General features: G+C 42.6%; 1 protein-coding gene across 1 annotated transcript; it reads left to right on the top strand.

The window, feature by feature from the left end:
• Positions 1–643: 643 nt before the first annotated feature.
• Positions 644–14,208, top strand: Eef1e1 (eukaryotic translation elongation factor 1 epsilon 1). Its single transcript, XM_057787591.1, has 4 exons — positions 644–790; positions 3,157–3,357; positions 4,662–4,757; positions 12,037–14,208. Exons 1-4 carry the CDS (start codon positions 704–706, stop codon positions 12,175–12,177), a joined length of 525 nt encoding a protein of 174 aa, XP_057643574.1. The 5' UTR covers positions 644–703; the 3' UTR covers positions 12,178–14,208.
• The last annotated feature ends 5,345 nt before the right edge of the window (positions 14,209–19,553 follow it).

Genomic DNA, 19,553 nt, shown 5'->3' with positions numbered 1-19,553 from the left:
AAGGAAAATATTTAATTAGGGCTAGTTTGCAGTTCAGACATTTAGTCCATTATCGTGGGAGGCATGAAGGCACACAGGCAGACGTGATGCTGCAGAAGGAATCAGAGAATTTTACACCTGGACCGGCAAGCAGTAGGGAAAGAGAAACACTGGCCCTGGTTTGAGCATCTGAAACCCAAAGCCCATCCCCAGTGATACATTTCCACCAATAATACTACACCTACTCCAACAAGGTCACACCTCCTAATAGTGCCTCTCCCTATGAGCCTATGGGGCCATCTTCATTCAAACCTTGCTTGATCACTAGCCCTCGTCTATATTTTTAACTGAGACTGGTCTATAGTTTTCTTATTTGGAGAACTCTGTGATGGGTTTGGGAATCGATGTTTTATATTTTTAAAACAAATAGCCTAAACTTTTCTTCTGTGTTCTACAATAGTATTACAAACATTGCAATGATTCTGTCAAACTATCAGGACTCCATGCATCTCTTGGGGAAGGTTTCCTCCATGCCGTGCAAAGCAATGCACCTGTCTCAGAACGTAGCTGGGGCCCCGCCCTTTATTAAGACCCGCCCCTTTGCGCAGGCGCACTTGCTGTCCATTCCAGCCAATCGTGGGACACAAGCATGGGGGCCGGACTTCCTGCTCTATCAGTGCCCTAGCAGTTTGGGTTCCGCCCCCGCCAGGAGCTGGGCCAGAAGATGGCGGCGGCCGCGGAGCTAAAGCTGCTGGAGAAATCTCTGGGACTGAGGCCGGGGAATAAGTACAGCGCTCAGGGCGAGCGACAGGTGAGGCGGGGCACCGGTGGGAGAGTGGCGAGTTGACCCGGCGCCTACCGGGACTCGAGAATAGAATCGGCCGGGGCTCGCGAGTGGACGCTGCGCCCCACGTGTGTGCTGGACGGGCCGCAGGGCTCGGTCTGGACGTCCAGATCAGTGTCATCATCCCCCGCCCGGGAGCAGAAAGCCGGTTCGGGAGGCGTGGGCAGAGCCGTGGGTTGAGATCACTCCAGGCGGACCGTAGCCGAGAATGCTCCTTTTATTCAGCGACCACCTTACGTTCAGTCACGGGGATGGGGCGGGGATGCGGCCGGGAACTCGCCCTGCAGGCGAACAGGACAGAGTGATTCCTGGAAGCCTCTTGGCGGAGAGAACAAGGAAGGGGCCTTGCTCATTCTGGGGACACATTGGCTTAGATATGCAGGGTGCAGAGAATTGAAGTTACCCGTTGTGGGTCTGTGAGGCTCCTGGTGAGATGTAAGGATTCCGATTTTTTTAGGGTTTTGGGAATGAGTTGTTAATAACATAATTTGCCCTGGAAAGACTGAACTAGAGGAAGAATGGTAGTGGGAAATACAATTTTAATGTGTATTTTGGGGAGTGGTTTCAGATAACTTGTTCTTGTTTGGGCCCTAATGTTTTTGCATTAGGTACAGGTTAAATTTTTGTCCAAAACGTAGAAGTATTGTGGTGTTTACACTAACTTAAAGTGACACTGGAAAGGTTAAGTCTTTGATAGGCTGCAAAAGCCAGGGGTGATGAGGTTCTCTGTCTTCACCCGTTTCGTTTGCATCAGCCACTACTCCCACGTTTGACTTGGGAAATTTGCCAAGACATGAATATTGCTTTCGAAGATTACTTAGTATGAGGGACAGTCACCAGCAATTAAGAGCCCAACAGAACAAGCATTGAGAAGGAATACTGTGAGGAATGGCCCAGTGGAAGTGGGAGATTGTTTGTTTGGGTTTCCAGGCAGGGTTTCTTTGTGTAGCCCTGGCTGCCCTGGACCTCACTCTAGGCCAAGCTGGCCTTGAACACAAAGAGACCCACCTGCCTCTGCCTCTGGGAGTGTTGCTGTTGAGGTGTGCACCACCACGCCCAGGTCCTAGTTAATACTTCCACCAGGTTTTTTTTTGTTTTGTTTTTTTGGTTTTTCGAGACAGAGTTTCTCTGTGGTTTTGGAGCCTGTCCTGGAACTAGCTCTGTAGACCAGGCTGGTCTCGAACTCACAGAGATCCGCCTGCCTCTGCCTCCCAAGTGCTGGGATTAAAGGCGTGCGCCACCACCGCCCAGCTTCCACCAGGTTTTTAATTTTCCAGATAATCCAAGGTCCTCTTCTGGTCTTCAAGGCACGCTGGTGCACAGACAGATGAGGCAAACAAAACACCCATATACATAAAATAAAAAATTTAAGCTTAAAAGAAAACCAAACAAACAAGCAGTCCTCATTCTTGTGGACTTTATAGCCTATAAAGGGGGAAAGAAACCTGTTTCCTTTGTCTTGTAAGGGTTCCAAAGTTGGTTGTAGGTGACATACTGAGTTTTCAGAGGATGGTGTGTTGGGTCATGGGAAGGTTACATTTCCTACAGTCTCCCCCAAGTAAGTGGTTCCATGAAGAGGTGATGAGCATCACTCCCCAGAAGGAAACTTCTGATTGCTGGCACAAGTAGCTCACGCTGGCTACTCCCTTTTGTGGTTTTAGAACTGCTACAAGGCACAAGCCAGGGTTGCTGAGGCCCTGGTACAGAGAGTCTCCTCAAACATCTATAGGCTTTGCTTAAGTAAGAAACTTTTATGGGGCAGGGGCTGTGGCTCGGAACAGGGAGGGCCCTGGGTTCTATCCCCAACAGCACAAAAATAAATATATAGATTTATTTTACTAAACCAATAAGGTTCTAAATTTCAAGAAGCTGTATAATCTAATCGCCTAAACAGGTATTATTTGATTTATAGATAAGGGCAATCTCTTTTCTTGTTTTTTTTGTTTCGGGGGCAGGGTCTTCCTATGTAGCCCAGGCTGGCCTGAAACTTGTAATCCTCTTGCCTCAGCCTCCCAGGTTGCTGGGATTACAGGCATGGGCCACTGCCTGTGATCAAGTGTGGGGAATTGTGAGTGAAATTAATAAAGTATTGTGGTTTCTGTTTTCTCATGTTGTATGCTCCTGGTTCTGAATTTTGGTAACATTTAGCCAGTATTACTACCAGTTACATCACCCAGCATGCCATTAAATTATAAATCCTATGACTGCTGGTATCCTAACTTTCAGTTATACATAATTTAGTATTCTAGAGCGTTTCTAAAAATTGGGGATTTTAGTGCTTACCTCCAGTTTTCAGTCATGATAGTCTTTATTTATTTATTTAATTTTTTAAGGTTCCAGTTCTGCAAACAAACAACGGTCCCAGTCTAATGGGATTGGCTACCATCGCGACCCATCTAGTCAAGCTAGCCAATAAAGAACACTTGCTGGGGAGCACCCCAGAAGAGAAGGCAATCGTTCAGCAGTGGTTAGAGTACAGGGTCACCCGAGTGGATGGACACTCCAGCAAAGAAGACACCCACACTCTGCTGAAGGTATCTTAACTGTGTCTGTAGGCTGTACTGCAGGAGCCTCAAAGCGGGAGACGTTCCCCTCAGGGTCGTTACTTGGTGGCCTTCTATCCCATTCCCCTTTACACTGAGTGAAATAACTGAGTCCTATGAGGCATCTACACAGAGACCTAGCGGAACAGTGGTTACCAGTGCCTAGAGGAAAGGGAGAGGGGGAGCCATTTAATGGCGGTGCTTTAGTTTTGCATGATAGAAAAGCTCTGGAGATTGGTCTGAGATTAGTTTGAAACTAAACATGCTTATCTATACAGGCTCAGCCTTCCAGCTGCATTCTTAACCATTCTTGAAATGGTTAGGTGGTAAACTTTTATGTTATGAATATAATCCTAATTAAAGTATTAATATATAACAAAGTTTTTGAAATATATACTATTTATATGTATTTATAGGTATGTATATATGTACATATCAAAAACCAATAACAGTTTTCTAGAGATAATCATCTGAGAAATTTTTTATGTTGGGAAAAATTTAACAATAGCATGATTTTTAAATTTTATGTTTATAGTTTGTGTGCACATGAAGGTTGCATGTGCACATGCAGGCAGAGGTCTGGAGCTAACCTCGGGTATCTCCTACTTTCTCCACCTTGTTTGGTTGAGACAGGTTCTCACACTAAACCCAGAGCTCACGGTGGCTAGAGAAAGTTGGCCAGCAAGCTCTGGGGATCCCGCTGTCTCTGCTTCGTCAACACCAGGGTTACAGGCAGGTACTCACCTGCTACTGAGGCATCTCCCTAGCCAGAGTGAGCATGGTTTAGACATGATAAGAACAAAGCACTACACTCTGACATGCTCATAGGTGGCATTTAGAATGTTGCTTCTATTGTTTTGGTTTTCTTTTAGATGATTGGCATCTAATTTGTGATTTCTGTTGTCAATATTTGTCTGTTTCAAAAGCGTCTCCTCACACTGCTCTTTCCCCAGTCAGCCTGCCCCATTCTCCCAAGAGCTGACCACAGCCAACTTAAAGATTACATCCATGAAATTAAGTCCATCCGGGCAGCAGTGGTACACGCCTTTAATCCCAGCACTCAGGAGGCAGGGACAGGTGGATCTCTGTGAGTTCGAGACCACCCTGGTCTACAAGAGCTAGTTCCAGGACAGGCCCCGAAGCTACAGAGAAACCCTGTCTCAAAAACCAAAAAAAAGAAAAAAAAATTAGGTCTGAGTCCTTTTCTTTGGCTAGCCTTCTGAATGTTAAAATTGTATGTCGCAGCAGCTCATTATTACTCTTTTTAAATTAAAGCATTGTTTTTCTTTTTTTAGGATCTTAATTCCTACCTTGAAGACAAAGTCTACCTTGCGGGATTTAACTTTACCTTGGCAGATATCCTTCTGTACTATGGGCTCCATCGCTTTATAGTGAGTATTTAAGGGGTGGTTAGTTTTTATCTGTAATATTCAGAATCACTTTTTTTAAATGTTGTGAGTTTTAGTCAGATTTACATTTTCAACTTATCAAAACAAAGGTTATTTTTAAATAAGGCACTGTGGGCAAAACTCGCCACATAGCCCATTTGTGGAGCTGTGTTCTCTCTTCTGCGCTTGACTCCTGTGTTTTCAGCTTCTGCTCCATCCTTCTGTGGCTATGCCTCTGGCTCTGTCATCATCATGCCCCCGCCGCCCCCATGCCCTGTCTTCTATGCGCCTTCCTACCAAAGCTCGTGAATCAAGTATCTTGGTTGCTAATCCTAAGTTGATGACTCTTGTTTACTTATTGCCATCAAGTCTCACCCCCCTCTGCTTGACTTCAGCCGTATCTTGGCACCTTCAGCTTCTTTGCTGTGCTGTTTACCGCCATGTTAAATATCTTCATTTTTCGTGCACAGAGTACTCTGTTTTAGAAATTACATAAGTATAGGTTGCTAACTCTGATGGCAGGTAGGCTTATGTCGTGACCAGCTCTCCTTCCTTCCAAGTGTCTATAGGTGTTTCTCCCTCTGGCTTCCTTGCTGTAGAGCCTTTCTTCACAGGCTTTCTCCTTGTTCGTTGAATTCTTTCTTCTTCAGCTTCCCTGCTTATAACACCCCAAGCACCCTTCTCCCGTTCCTTTCCTCAGAAGGGCATTCCACAGCCTCACACCTCAGCTCCTCTACCTTGCCAGTCCTTTCTGGGTCAGATCCCAGACTTTTCTTTTTTCTCTCATTCTTTCACATTTATCCTCTAAGTACTTGGTTACTTTCTACATTTCAAATCATGTGTCGTCATCCAAACTTACTGACAACTACAGACGCCCCGTTTTCTTCCACTGTTCTTTACTCTGTTTAAGCGTCAGCTCATTGCTCCTTGCAGTGTTCCAGTGGGCACTATTAACTGAGACACGGCGAGGTCCGTCAGGAATCAAGTAATTGACAGACCAAGTCCCAAACCCAGGCACTTTGTCTCGAGTTCATGCCTTCTTAGATCTTTTTCTCTGCCTTAAAAAAAAAACAACTCTCAGCTCCCCAACACCCTTCTTCCATTGTGGGGGGAAAAACTTCAAAACATTTTCTATGTTCTCCACTTTGTGTATCTAGTCAGGGCCTGGTGTCTCTACTTGCTGGGTCCTCTCACCCCATCTCTTCTTTCCTGGGATCTGGAGTGACTTTTGCCTGTGTATCGGTCAGTTTTATTATCTCTAGTTCATATAAAGAAGATACAAATAAGGTGGGCTGGGATGAGCCTGGTGGCCACTAGGCCAGTCTTTCCTAAGACCAGGCTTTTTCCTCCTCAGTAGTTCAGTAAATCCCAGCAAGTACAGTTTCTCAGCGTGGAAGGGCTTTCTTCTGGCTCTTGTCACTCTTCTGGCTTTGACCCTGTCTCTCTGGCTAAGCTGTAACCCACCTGAGTCTGCTGGCTACTGGGTCTTCCCTGCACATACGTTTGCATTGCCCTCTCCTTTTCATCCTGGTCTTTGGTACCTTCCTCTCCAGTTATTTCTATTTCCTCAGACATCTGTCTCCTCCAACTCTGCCTCCTTGCTTAGGGCTGTCTCGGGCTCCTGAAACATACTGAAGTGTTCCTCTCTGTTTCTGTTTGACCCTCGTGGAGGACTTCCTAAAGCTTGACTTTGTTTTGCTTGTACTATAATTGCTATTGGTAATTTTTGTCACAAACTGCTTACGTCATAAATGTAGAGATTTGTCTCACATCATTCCTGGCACATACAGTCAGGCTTCCATAATACCCAGTAAACTTGAACAATGTATGCTGTCCAAGGGAAAGGATGCATAAATACTTGTGTAGATATATTTGCAATGACCAAGGCAGATCTTTCCTATGGGTCTTAGTGTATAGAGAAGCCCTTTGTAAACCCTAAACCACCGCAGTAAGAAGTGATACAGTTAGATTCTGCCCTCTGCAGTAGCAGGTTCCACATGACCAGACTGAGCCAACCACAGAGCAGAAATACAGAAAAAAATGACGTCTGCACTGAACACGCACAGACTCCCTTGTCTTTACCTCACCACTACATTGTAACATCTGCTTATCCCAGCACTTACTGTTGTATTCAATAGCACCAGCTCCTACAGAAACTAATGAATTGTTTATTGTTAGTTCACCACTTAAGCCATACTTCTCAGTTTGGATTGGCCTAACTTTATTAACAATTATTCCCCAAGTTGGGAATGGCGACACACACCTATAATCCTAGCACTTGGAAGACTGAGGCAGGAAGGTTGCCCCAAGTTCAAGGCTAACCAGAAGTACATAGTGAGATACAGGACAAAGGAGGCTTTCTCAAGTGGGTGCATTATGTTCTGTAACACTGTAATGGCCTAGTTGATAAGCTTAGCTCCCTGCTATCCACTTAAAATTATCAGGAGCCTCCTGTGTTGCCCACTACGCTGTATTTCAGAGAGACATAAAAAGAACATAAGCCATTCTTTTTCTTTTTTCTTTTTCTTTTTTCTTTTTCTTTTTTTTTTTTTTTGCTCATTCGTTTGTTTGTTTGTTTTTGTTTTTTGAGACAGGGTTTCTCTGTAGTTTTAGAGCCTGTCCTGGCTCTTTTAATCCCAGTACTTAGGAGGCAGAGGCGGGCGAATCCCTGTGAGTTCGAGACCAGCCTGGTCTACAAGAGCTAGTTCTACTACAGACACCAAAGCTACATAGAGGAACCCTGTCTTGAAAAACAAACAAACAACAAAAAAAAAGGAGGTAACACAGGGAAAAGACACATGACAGATATGACAGAATGTGATTGTCCTTGGCTAGCCAAAGAAATTGATGTTGTTATGTAGTTTCTGACAGGTAGAATGGCCATATAATTTCTCATCAAGAAGGAGTGTGGCAGCTGTGACAGGATGCTTTTCGCTACTCTGCTGGTGCAGGGAAATATAGTAGTGGGTGAATAGTCCCGGAACTTAGATGGAATGGGACTCATTTATACAAAGCCAGGAATGTTTACATTGGTGTCTTATTTCTTTTCCCCCCTGACTCTCAGCACAGTGGCTTTTACAGATGCAAGCTTATGAGATTAACAGTATTTGGTATTATGTACCATATGTGTTCCTGTTTACATCATTCATCTCCAGTGAAATGTAGTGTTTAGTTACGTCCTTCAGTGCGTTTAGAGTGATTTATTTACATGTGAAGAAAGCATCACTGGAGCTGAAACGTATCAGTCACTGCACCTCTCTTTATTAAGCTCTAGCTTCCATGTGTCTTAGTGGCGTCTTGAACTTAGAATGATGACGTGGCACAACTTAACCTCATTTCAAAAAAAAAGCCTCCAAGGTAAAAAGGATTTGCTGCCAAGGTATCTAAGCATCTCTCCTGGTGGCAGACACAGTCTTTCAGCTTGGGGGCCCCTGACTTGACATGAGCAAAACCGTAACTGCCTTACTTACCCGGGTGTCAAGACAATTACACTTCAGTGGAGTTGTCTGCTTTACACATTTAGCACATATTTTGTGTTATTTGATATTTAATACTGGGAGAAATGTGCGGTGACTATCAGCAAGCTAGTGATTGTCTGCAGAGCTCTAAGGTCTGGTCCTTTAGCGTGGAGCTGTCATGAAGAAGGAAGATTCCTCCTGTCTAATCCACACAAATAGTAAAGTGTGTGAAACTCATGCAGACTAAGTGCGGGTTCTCATTCTCCTCTGCTGGGCTCATGCAGATCATGGGCAGGAACCTGTGCAACATTGCTCTGCCATCACAGCAAACAAAATCATAATTTTATACTGCAAAATGCTGCAGTTATTTAACTGTGAGTCAGGCCTTTGGTTTTCAGGAGGCTTCCAACTGTGTTCCTCAGTTCTGAATATTAAAATCAGAGTTATCCTAATCTTTAGCCTTTTAAACCAGCTGACATTTCCTGTTCTGGAATGTGTGTCTTCTCTCACTGTAGTGACTGTTGAGATTAGCAGTACTATGGTTATCATTCTCAAAGCAACATTGAATAGAATAATTCCTAAATCTCTTTGTTGACCATTGTTTTGGGCTTGTCAGGTCAAAGTGTGTGCCCTTTCCCAGTGCGAGAGCAGGCAAGGTATTCGCAGGAAGAAGGACCTTCTTAAGAATAGGCCTCATAAGCTAGAACTCTGGTGATAGGGTGACACCATGGTGTTAAGTGGCATTTGTTAGTTGGATCTGAGTATACACAGGTGTGAGAAAAGTGACTGCTAGGTATTAAGTTTGGCTTGGCCACCTGCTTTTCCAGCTTTGCTGGGTTAACAGTACACTGATACCTGCCCAATCCTGCATTCCTTCACTTGTGTTTTATGTTGTTGAATCCTTACTCTGTAATCAGCACAGTCCATGAAACAAAACCTTTAACAGTCAAGGAACCTCTGGGTCATCAAATCACACACACACACACACACCGATTGTTTTTGTTGACTGAGGTTTCTGGGACCAGGTTTAACTTAACACATCTTGGCATATTATATTATGCTTTATTAACAGTGCCCGAGTTGTGACTGTTGATTCCAGCTCTAGTACCAACTGCTTTCTTCTGATTCCACTAAGTGACAGTCCCTTATAATCAGACTGTGCCTCAGGATTGTTAGAATCCTCTGTGACGCCATGGCTGGCCCATAAGAGTGTTCTGAGCAGAGATGCATTTGTTCTGAGCACCAGTGGAATATGGGTTCTTGGGGAAAGAAAGGAGAAGGGCAAGAAGTCAGTCTGAAGCAGTCCTGAGAACATAGACTGTCGGAGACAGCCTGGTGCCAGCGGAAGGATAAAGCCTGCACTAAGGCCAGGCTGCAAAGAGTTGGTTTGAATGTTTCCCACATTTCTTAGTGGAAAATAAGTAAACCAGAATGTTATCTGTTTGGCTTTAAGGTTCAAAGTAATTACTAAGTTCCAACATAAACAAAAATGAGTACGTAGGAGAAAGAGCCGCCGGCACCACCAGAGACACACTGTTGTCTAGACCAGTGAGAAGCAGGAAGCAGCTTTTGCATTGTGTTCCCCATGTTAAAAAAAAAAAGTAACTAGGTGGTAGTGATAGAAAGCTGTGCTGTAAATGAAATAGCCCAGGGATGGCATCAGAACCATTTTGTAAACCTGCTTAGTTTGTTGACAGTAAGTTTATGTGAAAAATGTTTTTTAAAAAGCAGCAGAGGTAACATGCCAAGTTTGGTCATCATTTTCTCAGACTCAAACAGAAGGACATTAACAGTGTTCTCTGATCCATTTAGGAAGCCTGTGTATTGCTATTAAAAGCCGGGCAGTGGTGGTGCATGCCCTTTAATCGGGAAGGCAGAAGCAGGTAGATTTCTGTGAATTCAAGGCCAGCCTGGTCTACAGAGTTCCAGGATGGCCAGAGAAACCCTGTCTCGAAAAACCAAAAAGAAGGAGGAGGAGAAGCTATTAGAATAAAATGGTTTTATCCTTAGGTTAGATTATAGTCCTTATTAAAGTGTAGAGTTAGTAAGGGGGAGCATATTTATTTTGATTTATGTCATCAATTGGTATTGTTTTAAATAATGGGCCTAGTAGCAACAAATACTAGTTCTGTATGTTAGCAAATGTTTCACAGTATAGAATATGAAATATGCACCTGGTTCAAAATCTCAGTGCACAAGCTAAAGAGAAATCAGATAATTGTTACTACGTTCGTGTTTAGAAATGTATTATTCTGTATTTTATTGCATCTTGAAAAATAACACGCCATGAGATGGTTAAGTACAGTTTTGGTTTAATGAAATAGAATAAAATTCTAAGAAGTTTATTGTTTATTCTTTCATTTTGCAATCAGTACTGGGAATGGAGCCTAGGCCTGCTAGACAGGCGTGCATTCTGCCACCGAGCTACACCCCTGTCCCTAAACTATTTTAAAACCTTGCTTTTGAGAACTTAGGCAACTCAAAGTATTTTGAGTATAAACTAAGGCCCGCAAGTGTACCTGCTATTTCTATGTTGATGTAGCACATGCTTCTGTTATTTCAGATGTAAAAATCAGGAACATGTGGTACCATAAATCCTCTTGTAATAAAATTAGCCTTCACAGTGAGGTTGTTTGGTAATAGTCATTGCACACTAGTTTGTCCTTCGTCTCCTAGGTCCTGTGACTTGACAGGCACACCCACGTACAGCCTTGGGACATCATATCACTAAAAGTGCCTCCAGACATACAGACCTCTGCCTGGTGTGGGCCTGTGGGGCCAAATTGTTTCTGTGTTTATTTTCTTTGTGTTATAGAGACTTACAAGTTCTTTATAAATGTAGAATTAACCACAGGAGAAGGGGCTGTACCACCCACACATGGGATCATGGCTGCCAGTATTCGTCCTATTTGTCTTCCTCTTACTGAGCAACTTAATTCCAGAATTTGTCTTAGAGAAAAATCTTGACAGCACCTCTGTCTTTGCATCCAGATATTTAAGAGCCTGGAATCCCTGCTGCATCTAGTAGAGCATAGGTCTCTACTGCCCACAGGCTGAGGTGTGTTTAATCAGCTCCTTTCTAAGTCGTGAGCCACTAGATAGCCTTTTCTTGTATTAAACTGTAAGCACTTAAAGTCAAGCAGGCCACTGTCTTCAAGTGGAGTTTTCCCTCTGAAGTTGAAAAGGAAGATAGCGTCTCTGTGTGTATGTGCATGTCTGTGTGTAAAATATGTATATGTATATATACATAAATAATGTGTGTATCCATACTCTTTTCTTTTTATTAAATGATGTTCTTGTTAAATATGTTAGACATCAAAAACTCCTTGTTTTTAAGGCTTGCTTAGAAATCAGATAAAGAAAGAACCTTAGCTTTTTGAAAGCTCTTATATATATATATATATATATATATTGGCTTTTTGAGACAGGGTTCTCTGTGTAACTGCCCTAGCTGTCCTGGAACTAGCTCTGTATCTGCCTCTACCTCCCAAATGCTGGCATTAAAGACGTGTACCACTACCACCACGTGACTTATTTTCTTTTTTCTAATAAAGTGATGAAAAATCCTTTGGGCCTCTAAATTCTATATTAATGTCAATTTTCGTATTTGTGGAAAGCTTGATATTTTCCTAGAAAGCACAACTTGTTTTGAACTGAGCATTAAAATATTAAATGTATTGACTATCAAAATTGCCTGCAGCTTTCACTTCTGTGTAAACACGTTGGCTTTGAAAACGGGGGGATTAGGTGTCAGTCACCTCCCATTGTTGACAGCTCTGCTTGTGTATAGTGAATATTATCTGTTGTTTTCAATCTCCACTTAGGTTGACCTGACGGTTCAGGAAAAGGAGAGCTATCTGAATGTGTCCCGCTGGTTCTGTCACATCCAGCACTACCCCGACATCAGGCAGCAGCTGCCCAGTGTTGTCTTCATCAAGAACAGACTGTATGCTAACTCCCACTAGAAGCCCCTGCTGTGCAGCAGCAAGACTGGACGTGTAATGGGAAATGTATTTTTGACCATGGTACTAACGTAATTAACATGACGTCGTTTCTTTGTTAATGTTGGTAGAAGTTTTAAATAACCTCGTCTGAATGTTTTATTTGTCCCTTAGTTGAAGCTTTGCAATTTTTTAAATGTAAAAATTCAACTGTTATTCAAACAAATCACGATTGGATTACAAATTATCTCGTATTTATAGGTTAAATTTACTAATAAAATTTGGAGATCAGTGGCTCAATCTTAAAAAAAAAAAAGTCACCCTGTCAGTGTTTCACATCTGGCTCTTTCATGTTTTTAAAATTCATTTTCTTCTTAGATATTTATAGTAGTTTATTAAAACTTATGATAAATTATGCTAAGGATTCAGAAAGGGAAGATGGATATTTATTCTCAAAATATTTATGTGAGCTAGTAAATGTGAGTTTAAAAATCAGCTCTGCTTGTTTCTTTCTTTCCGGTAGTCAGCATTTACTGAGGTGACACTAACTTCTGAGCCCCCACCAGGAGGTTAGTTGAAGGCATTCCTTTGAACTAATGACTTCTTCCTCTTGTCAGGCATCTCAAAAGACAATGTGACTTAAGAAACTGGGCCTCAACTATCTCATCAGAGTCTGCCACTGGGACACTGTGAAGATCAGGGACCCTGGGACACTGTTAATCACAGCTCTCTTCATGTAACTCTCACCAGAGTGGTAGTCGTGGGTTATTGAGAGTTAAAGAGCCTGTCTGTCCAAATAAGAGAAACAGAGTTGGGCATTTCATGACCTTGCATGTTCATAACCCAGCCGTGGTCATTAAGGATCACAGATTCAAGGGCAGCCTAGACTACACAGGGAAACGTTGACTTAAAGAAAACGATGAAGGGCTAGGGTGTAACTTAGTGGTGAGTGCTTGCGGAGCACCCCAAGTTCTGTGTTCCGTCCCCAGAGACAGAAGGGAGGGCGAACCTAGGTAGTACTATCCAAAGTTCTAGAGAAAGAGTAAGAAATTTGAAAATATTCAGCACCGATTGAATCTTACTATTGCTGCTAAGCATGAGATTCTGGGCAAAGCAAAAGCCCTGCTTCTAAACATTGCTACAGTGGAAATCAGTCTTTCAACACTTGTGCTTTTGGGGACATCTTAGCTCCAAACCATCAGTGTTCAGTAAAATAAATGTACTTACAATGTCAAAGAGCAAATGAAAGGGTTGCACACTGTAGCAATCGTATTGCAAGGCTAGAGCTCAGTAGAGAAGTGCCATCAGTCCGAATCAGACCGCTCTTGCCCTGTAGTAGCGATGAGACACTGGTTAAGTCCATGCAGCTGATGAAATTCCTCTTCTGGAGTAGAGGTAAGAGTCACTGATCTTGTCTCACTTCAACGGTAATCATAAAAACTGGAAGTCAGTCTCTTCCCACTCCATCCCTGAGACGCCAGCCAGCTCAGCATGTGACTGCATCTGAGATAGGACAGAAGGTGGCAGTGCTTCATCTAATTGTGGAAAAAATAGTCACGTTACTGCCTGTAAAAGCCAGTCTTTGTTTCCTTCAAGGTGTTGTAAAATGTTCCTTATTGTTTGTGCTTGTGCTTCTGAGATGTCCATGAGATACACCTGAAATGTGACCACTCCAGTGTGTTCTGCTCCTTCTGAAAAGTGCGTTTCTCTTTTCCACCAGTTCTGTCTGTAATGCCCAAAGACCTGCTGTGCCGACCATTCAGTGATTGCCCTAGTGTTTTTTAGCACTTGCAATAGATAGGCTTCAAGACTTGGGGGTAACATACAACACATTCTTGCTCTTAGGGAATCTACACCCCGACAGCCTGTGAACAGGCTCCTGAGGGAGAGCACACAAAAATTCTTTTGGGAGCTGCCTGACCCCACCATTCTCTGGAAGTAAATATTAAGTATTGAATATAACTGTCTACTGTGTTCTGGGCCCTGTACTGGAAACTTAATGTTAACTCGTGCTGACTTACAAATCAAGGAGGACAGACTCTGCCACATGAGAAGCAACACTTCAGACCATAGTGGAATAAATGAGAATTACATTACCTTTCAGGATTGGTGACAGCCTGTCCATATTGTTCATTGATGCGTACATGTCTATATTCTACATACAAATTTCAGAAACAGGTAAAGAACTCCAAGTAGGAAAGCATTGCTTTTCAGTCACAAGTTCTTGGGTTAATTCATTAACTAGGATAAATACTAGTTTAAGATAAGAAAGTAATATCAAAAAAGGTCATTTGTTCATAGACAAAGTTACATAAAATTCGTGTATTTTAAGCAAACTTCCCAGCTGAACACTCCTCCAGTTAATGGATTTATCTGCAGACAGAAAAATGGCATAAGGAACCCCAGCTGATAACTGGAGCTATAGATAGTACCAAATTCTACATATGCTATGCTTTTTCCTATATATGCATGTGTTTGATGACAATTATAAATTAGGTACTGTAAGAGACAAATGATAGAGTAACTTTGGACAATTAGGACAATACATTTCTGCCACAGCGGTTAGTCTGACAGCCAGGATAGTTACTAAGCTACTAATGGGTGGGTAAAATATACAATGTGAAAGGTAATTGGCATTAGGGCTGAATTTCATAAAGCTACTCCAAAATCATCACAATATAACATGAAATGTCTATTTCTTGGAATTTCCACTTTAATATTTTTGGTCTACACCTGGTAATGGGTAACTAAAACCAACGTGAAATCTTTCATGGGATGGAACTGCGGTACATGGGAATTTTCCAGTTAGACACTGGTGTCACCTCTTTCTACCTATAATTAGGAGACAGAAACAGACACGGAAGGTTTCCTACAAGGACAAGGCAAGAAGGCGACAGCAGTAGAAAGGATCGCCCACTGCTTGCACATCGTGTCACCGCCCCTTAGAAGCATATCTAATTTAGGAAATCCTTGCTGGAAGTCTGTCCAGAATTGCCTCAAGATATGATGATAAAAATTTAAACAGACCTACAATTAGGAAAGTATTGAACTGCCCTGTAGTGAGCTACACATACATCACTCCAACAGATAAAATACACAAGAGCTGACAAGTAGTCAAATTAGAATCACTGTGAACTGTCCCCTTTTCAGGTATATTTTTTTCTTAACATTTGACATCATTCCTTTAATAATAAAAAAAAGACAAATGTTACATGAACTTTAATATTAATCTAGCTTTGGCAGAGCTGTGGTGATTTAATGGATTAGAGCATTTAGCTTTTTTACTCCAGAGAGCAATATTTCTTCTTTCTCTCCATAATTAGATAATCTGCTGCTACCCATTACCAAGGGCACTAAATTTCAAATTCTCTGTACACCTGAACAGGCTGCTACATATCTGGCCGTCTTAATTTTAGTCTTGATTTATGGAAGCTGAATTACCCAACCCTTCCTGGACCTCTGGGTGAATTTCATTGCGAAAGCAGTGGAGAGAAAAGTTAGCATCATATATCTCTCTTGCCGGGCAGACTTTTCGACACACAAGGGGCTCCACATCCCGCTGTTCCACGTCTTGTATGGTGGATTTATAACACTGTGAAGCTCAGCTCTAGGGTTACACACAAGCATATCGCAGATGAGGTGGGGAATTTGATTTTGCAATAATGATTACTTGTTGCGGAGCCCGGATTCCTGTAGGCTCTGCCTCTATTCCCCAAACTGTGAAACTAATTCTGCTGCTTCTCAACCGAGTCAGACTCATCTCTCATAGAGCAGAGGGAGGCCAGAAGAAGGCAGGTGGAAAGTCAGAATCCAAGACCTGGCCCTTTTTTCTGTTATGTCTCAAGTGTCTCTACTTCCATGATTATTCTGATTTTTAAGATTATTGCTTCCTTGTGAGGGAACAGAAGCCCTGAACCTTTTCCAGCTCGGTGAGTTAATTTGATAGTTCCTTCATGCTGTCGCTTCCACTTCCACAAGGCCAGGTCCCTTAGGGCTTGCCGGTTGGATTATAGATCCCGCAGATTTGGCCTGCCGTGCCTGCTGAGTGTCATCTGTCCCTCCAATCTTGCCATGAATAAAATTTATTCTCCCTCACATCATCTGCTTGAGAAATCTGTGCCTGGCAGGCCTGTCTGTCCATGTTAAGTTTGAACTACAGTAGCCATACAACTAATTTGACAAGGCATGACTTTAAAAAAGAAGGCCCCAAGCTTGCTTTGACCAAGACGAGAAACTTCCAACCCCCAGATTACCAATTCCAAAGTGCAGTCTCGGAATTGGACCGTTCCTGTGGTAAAAGCTATCAATCTGCACAGCCCATGTCTCCTGCTCTTCTTATGTCATAAAGGTCCTTAGAGACTTTAACTTGCCGACTGGCCTCTCCTGTCCTGTTTTCTGCATATGAGCCCCATCTGTTGAATTTAAAGAACTCAGTATAGCAGAGTCCCTTATGCATAGAGGATAAACTCTTACCATAAAAGAGACATTCTGATGCCTCAAGTTGATGCCTGGAACCTTAGGTAGTACATATGTTAGCTTTCCATTCCAGATAGTAAAATCCCTAGGATCACGAGCTGAGAAGATAGATTTACTGTGCTTGATGGTTCTGGGAATTCTAGTCCATGGTCTGCTGGGCGCTTTTCTCCTGTTGCTTTAGCACCTGAGGTGAGGCAGCATATCAAGGCCGAAAGTATGTGAGGAAGTGCTCACCTCATGGCCTGAGTGGCGGGAGGTAAGGGGGAGGAGAACTTCCTTCAAGGATATGCCACCAATGACCTAATGATCCTCCCTAAGTCCCCATATTTTAAAGGTTCCAACACCTCCCAGTAGCACCGAGCTGAGGTCTGAGCCCTTGTTGACACACAGGCATTTGAAGAACATTTGAAAATCCAAACTATAGCAATATCATATAAATATATATGTGTATATATATATACCTTTTATTAAAATCCAAATTATAAGTTAGACCCATTAGTTAATTTTCTGTTGCTGTGATAAAATACCATCATGACCTAGACTTTATTTAAGTTTATGGTATCAGAGGGCTAGAGTCTTCGTGGTGGGAAAGGCATGGCATGAAAACAGGAACAGGAAGCTGGCTGATCACATTTTATCTGCATGCAGGAAGCAGAAAGAGAGCAGGAAGTGGGGTGAGTGTGTAAGTACACACACACAGACACACGCACACCTCTTGCCAACACTTGTCCAAATCAGTGACATACTTCTCCAACAAGGCTACATCTCCTAAAGATGGCATAACCTTCCCAAATGACATCACCAACTGGGAACAAGTGTTCAAATACATGAGCCTATGGGAGCACCTAAATCATCACAGGCATAGGTAAGAAATGAATAACTAAAAATAATTATGAGTGTGTTGTAATTAATTTAAAGCATGAGTTATTTGTCTGTGGGACTTTCAATTTAACACCTTCACTGCAGCTGACTTCGTAATTGACAGTGGGACAGCCACAGACAAAGCAAACACTCTTCAACCCTTGTTACCAAATGCCTGTGGAGTGAGTAACACTTGGTACTCAGCAGTGATTCTCTGATTTTGGATGTACAGAAACCATTTGAGGCTTTTTCAAGTGGATTTTTAGACTCACTCAGATTACAAGATCTAGAGTTGGAGTGCCTGAGAATGTGTGTATCTAAGTGACGACTGTCCTATATAGGCAGAGTTTTTCATTGGGTCTGCCAGCTCCCCAAATAACTACACAGAGATTTATTATTAGTTATAAATGCTTGGCCAATAGATTAGGCTTGTTACTAACTAGTCTTTCAACTTAACCCATATTTCTTATCTGCATTCTACCACGTAGCAGTATCTTTTCTCAGCATGGAATATTCATCTCCTATTTCCTCTGCATCTGGCTTTTGACTCTGCCCTTCTTCTTCCCAGTGTTCTCTCAGTCTGACTCTCCCACCTGACTTTTTCTGCCTAGCTATTGGCCAGTTGACTCTTTATTAAACCAATGAGAGCAAAACATCTTCACAGTGTACAAAAGGATTATTCCACAACGGTCCTGTAAGAACCTCTGTTATACCTATTCCAGCCCAGAGAATTGTCAGCCTTCAAGGTATCCCCCCCCCCGCCATCCCAGAGCTCAAGTCTTCCTCTTTTGGTGTGGCTGAGTCGAGTTTTATTTTTCCCAGCCTTATAGGGATGATTTGGTGGCTTTGTTCCAATGGCACAGCTGTCACAAGAGTTTCCTCACAACTCACGGAGCATCCTCTAAATGCCGTGTCACCAAAAGTTTCTCTCCGGGGAACTAGCAGCATTCAGGTCAGGAAGGTTCAGTATGTGGTCTATGGGATTGCTGCCACCAATGAGCCCGGTGACGCTCGTTCACAGCATGGTGCCTCACACCATGCTGATGTTCACACCGGGCATGCCATATGTGTTTCCTAAGCCAGGAAGTTAATGCATACAAATTTATAGGCTTTTACCCCCAAGACCAAAGATCCTCTCTTCTCGTGTGTACACACATGCACACAGAAATCTAACTAAATGAAGTGTAATTTTGAGGTTTTCAAAAATATGTATAGAAAGCTCCATTAATCCAGATATAAAAAAGACAGTAAAATCCCTTCAGAAGAATGATATAGAATTTCTCTGTTGCGGTTTGGATTTGAAATGTGCCCCCAACACACACACACGTGTGTGTGTATTGAACAATTGGTCCCCAGATGGTGCCACTATTTTGGGAGGTGGTGGAGACTTTAGCAAGTGGGGTCTGGGTGAGGCATGGGGTCACAGAGGTGCACCTGTGAAGAAAGGACATGTCGCCCCGCTCCCTTCCTTTCTTGCTTCAATCTACTGTCTGTCATGATGTGAGCTGCCCTACTGTGTTCTTGAATTAAAAATTTCTGCATAGTGGAAGGTACAGAGGCATATGCTGACCTTGCCCATCCCAGAGATGAGCAAGCATATTCTGGGCAGTTGGGGCAACCAAACTTGTTTATAGAAGTAAAAACAGGGTTTGTTATCTTACATGAACAACAGGCCCCAGTATTCCAGGAAGTATCTACCCTGGGGCAAGTGGGGCCTACAGGTTAGAGACATTTTTGTTTTATAGAACTCATAAGCACAGTAATTTAAACTTAAAACATAACTTTATCCTTCACAGTGCATTATGTAGCATGTTTCTAGAGAGAAGGCAGGAACTGCTGTGGCCGTTCTGACCTTTAGTCTCCTCATCTGAAAATGGAGATGTTCATAAATCAGCCCTCCTTATATTCTGCATTCACAGATCAATCACAGAGAGAAAGTGTTTTTTAAATATATTGTTTATGCATGTATCATATAATTAAGCCTATAATGACAGCATCTGTACTGAGTATTGCCTTTTATCCTATCCTTGTTATTATTCCAGAAATAATAGAGTATTGATGAG

This window comes from Chionomys nivalis, chromosome 13, assembly GCF_950005125.1.
Source record: "Chionomys nivalis chromosome 13, mChiNiv1.1, whole genome shotgun sequence".
Classification (NCBI taxonomy): Eukaryota; Metazoa; Chordata; class Mammalia; order Rodentia; family Cricetidae; genus Chionomys; species Chionomys nivalis.
This window is presented reverse-complemented; position numbering and strand designations above follow the sequence as displayed.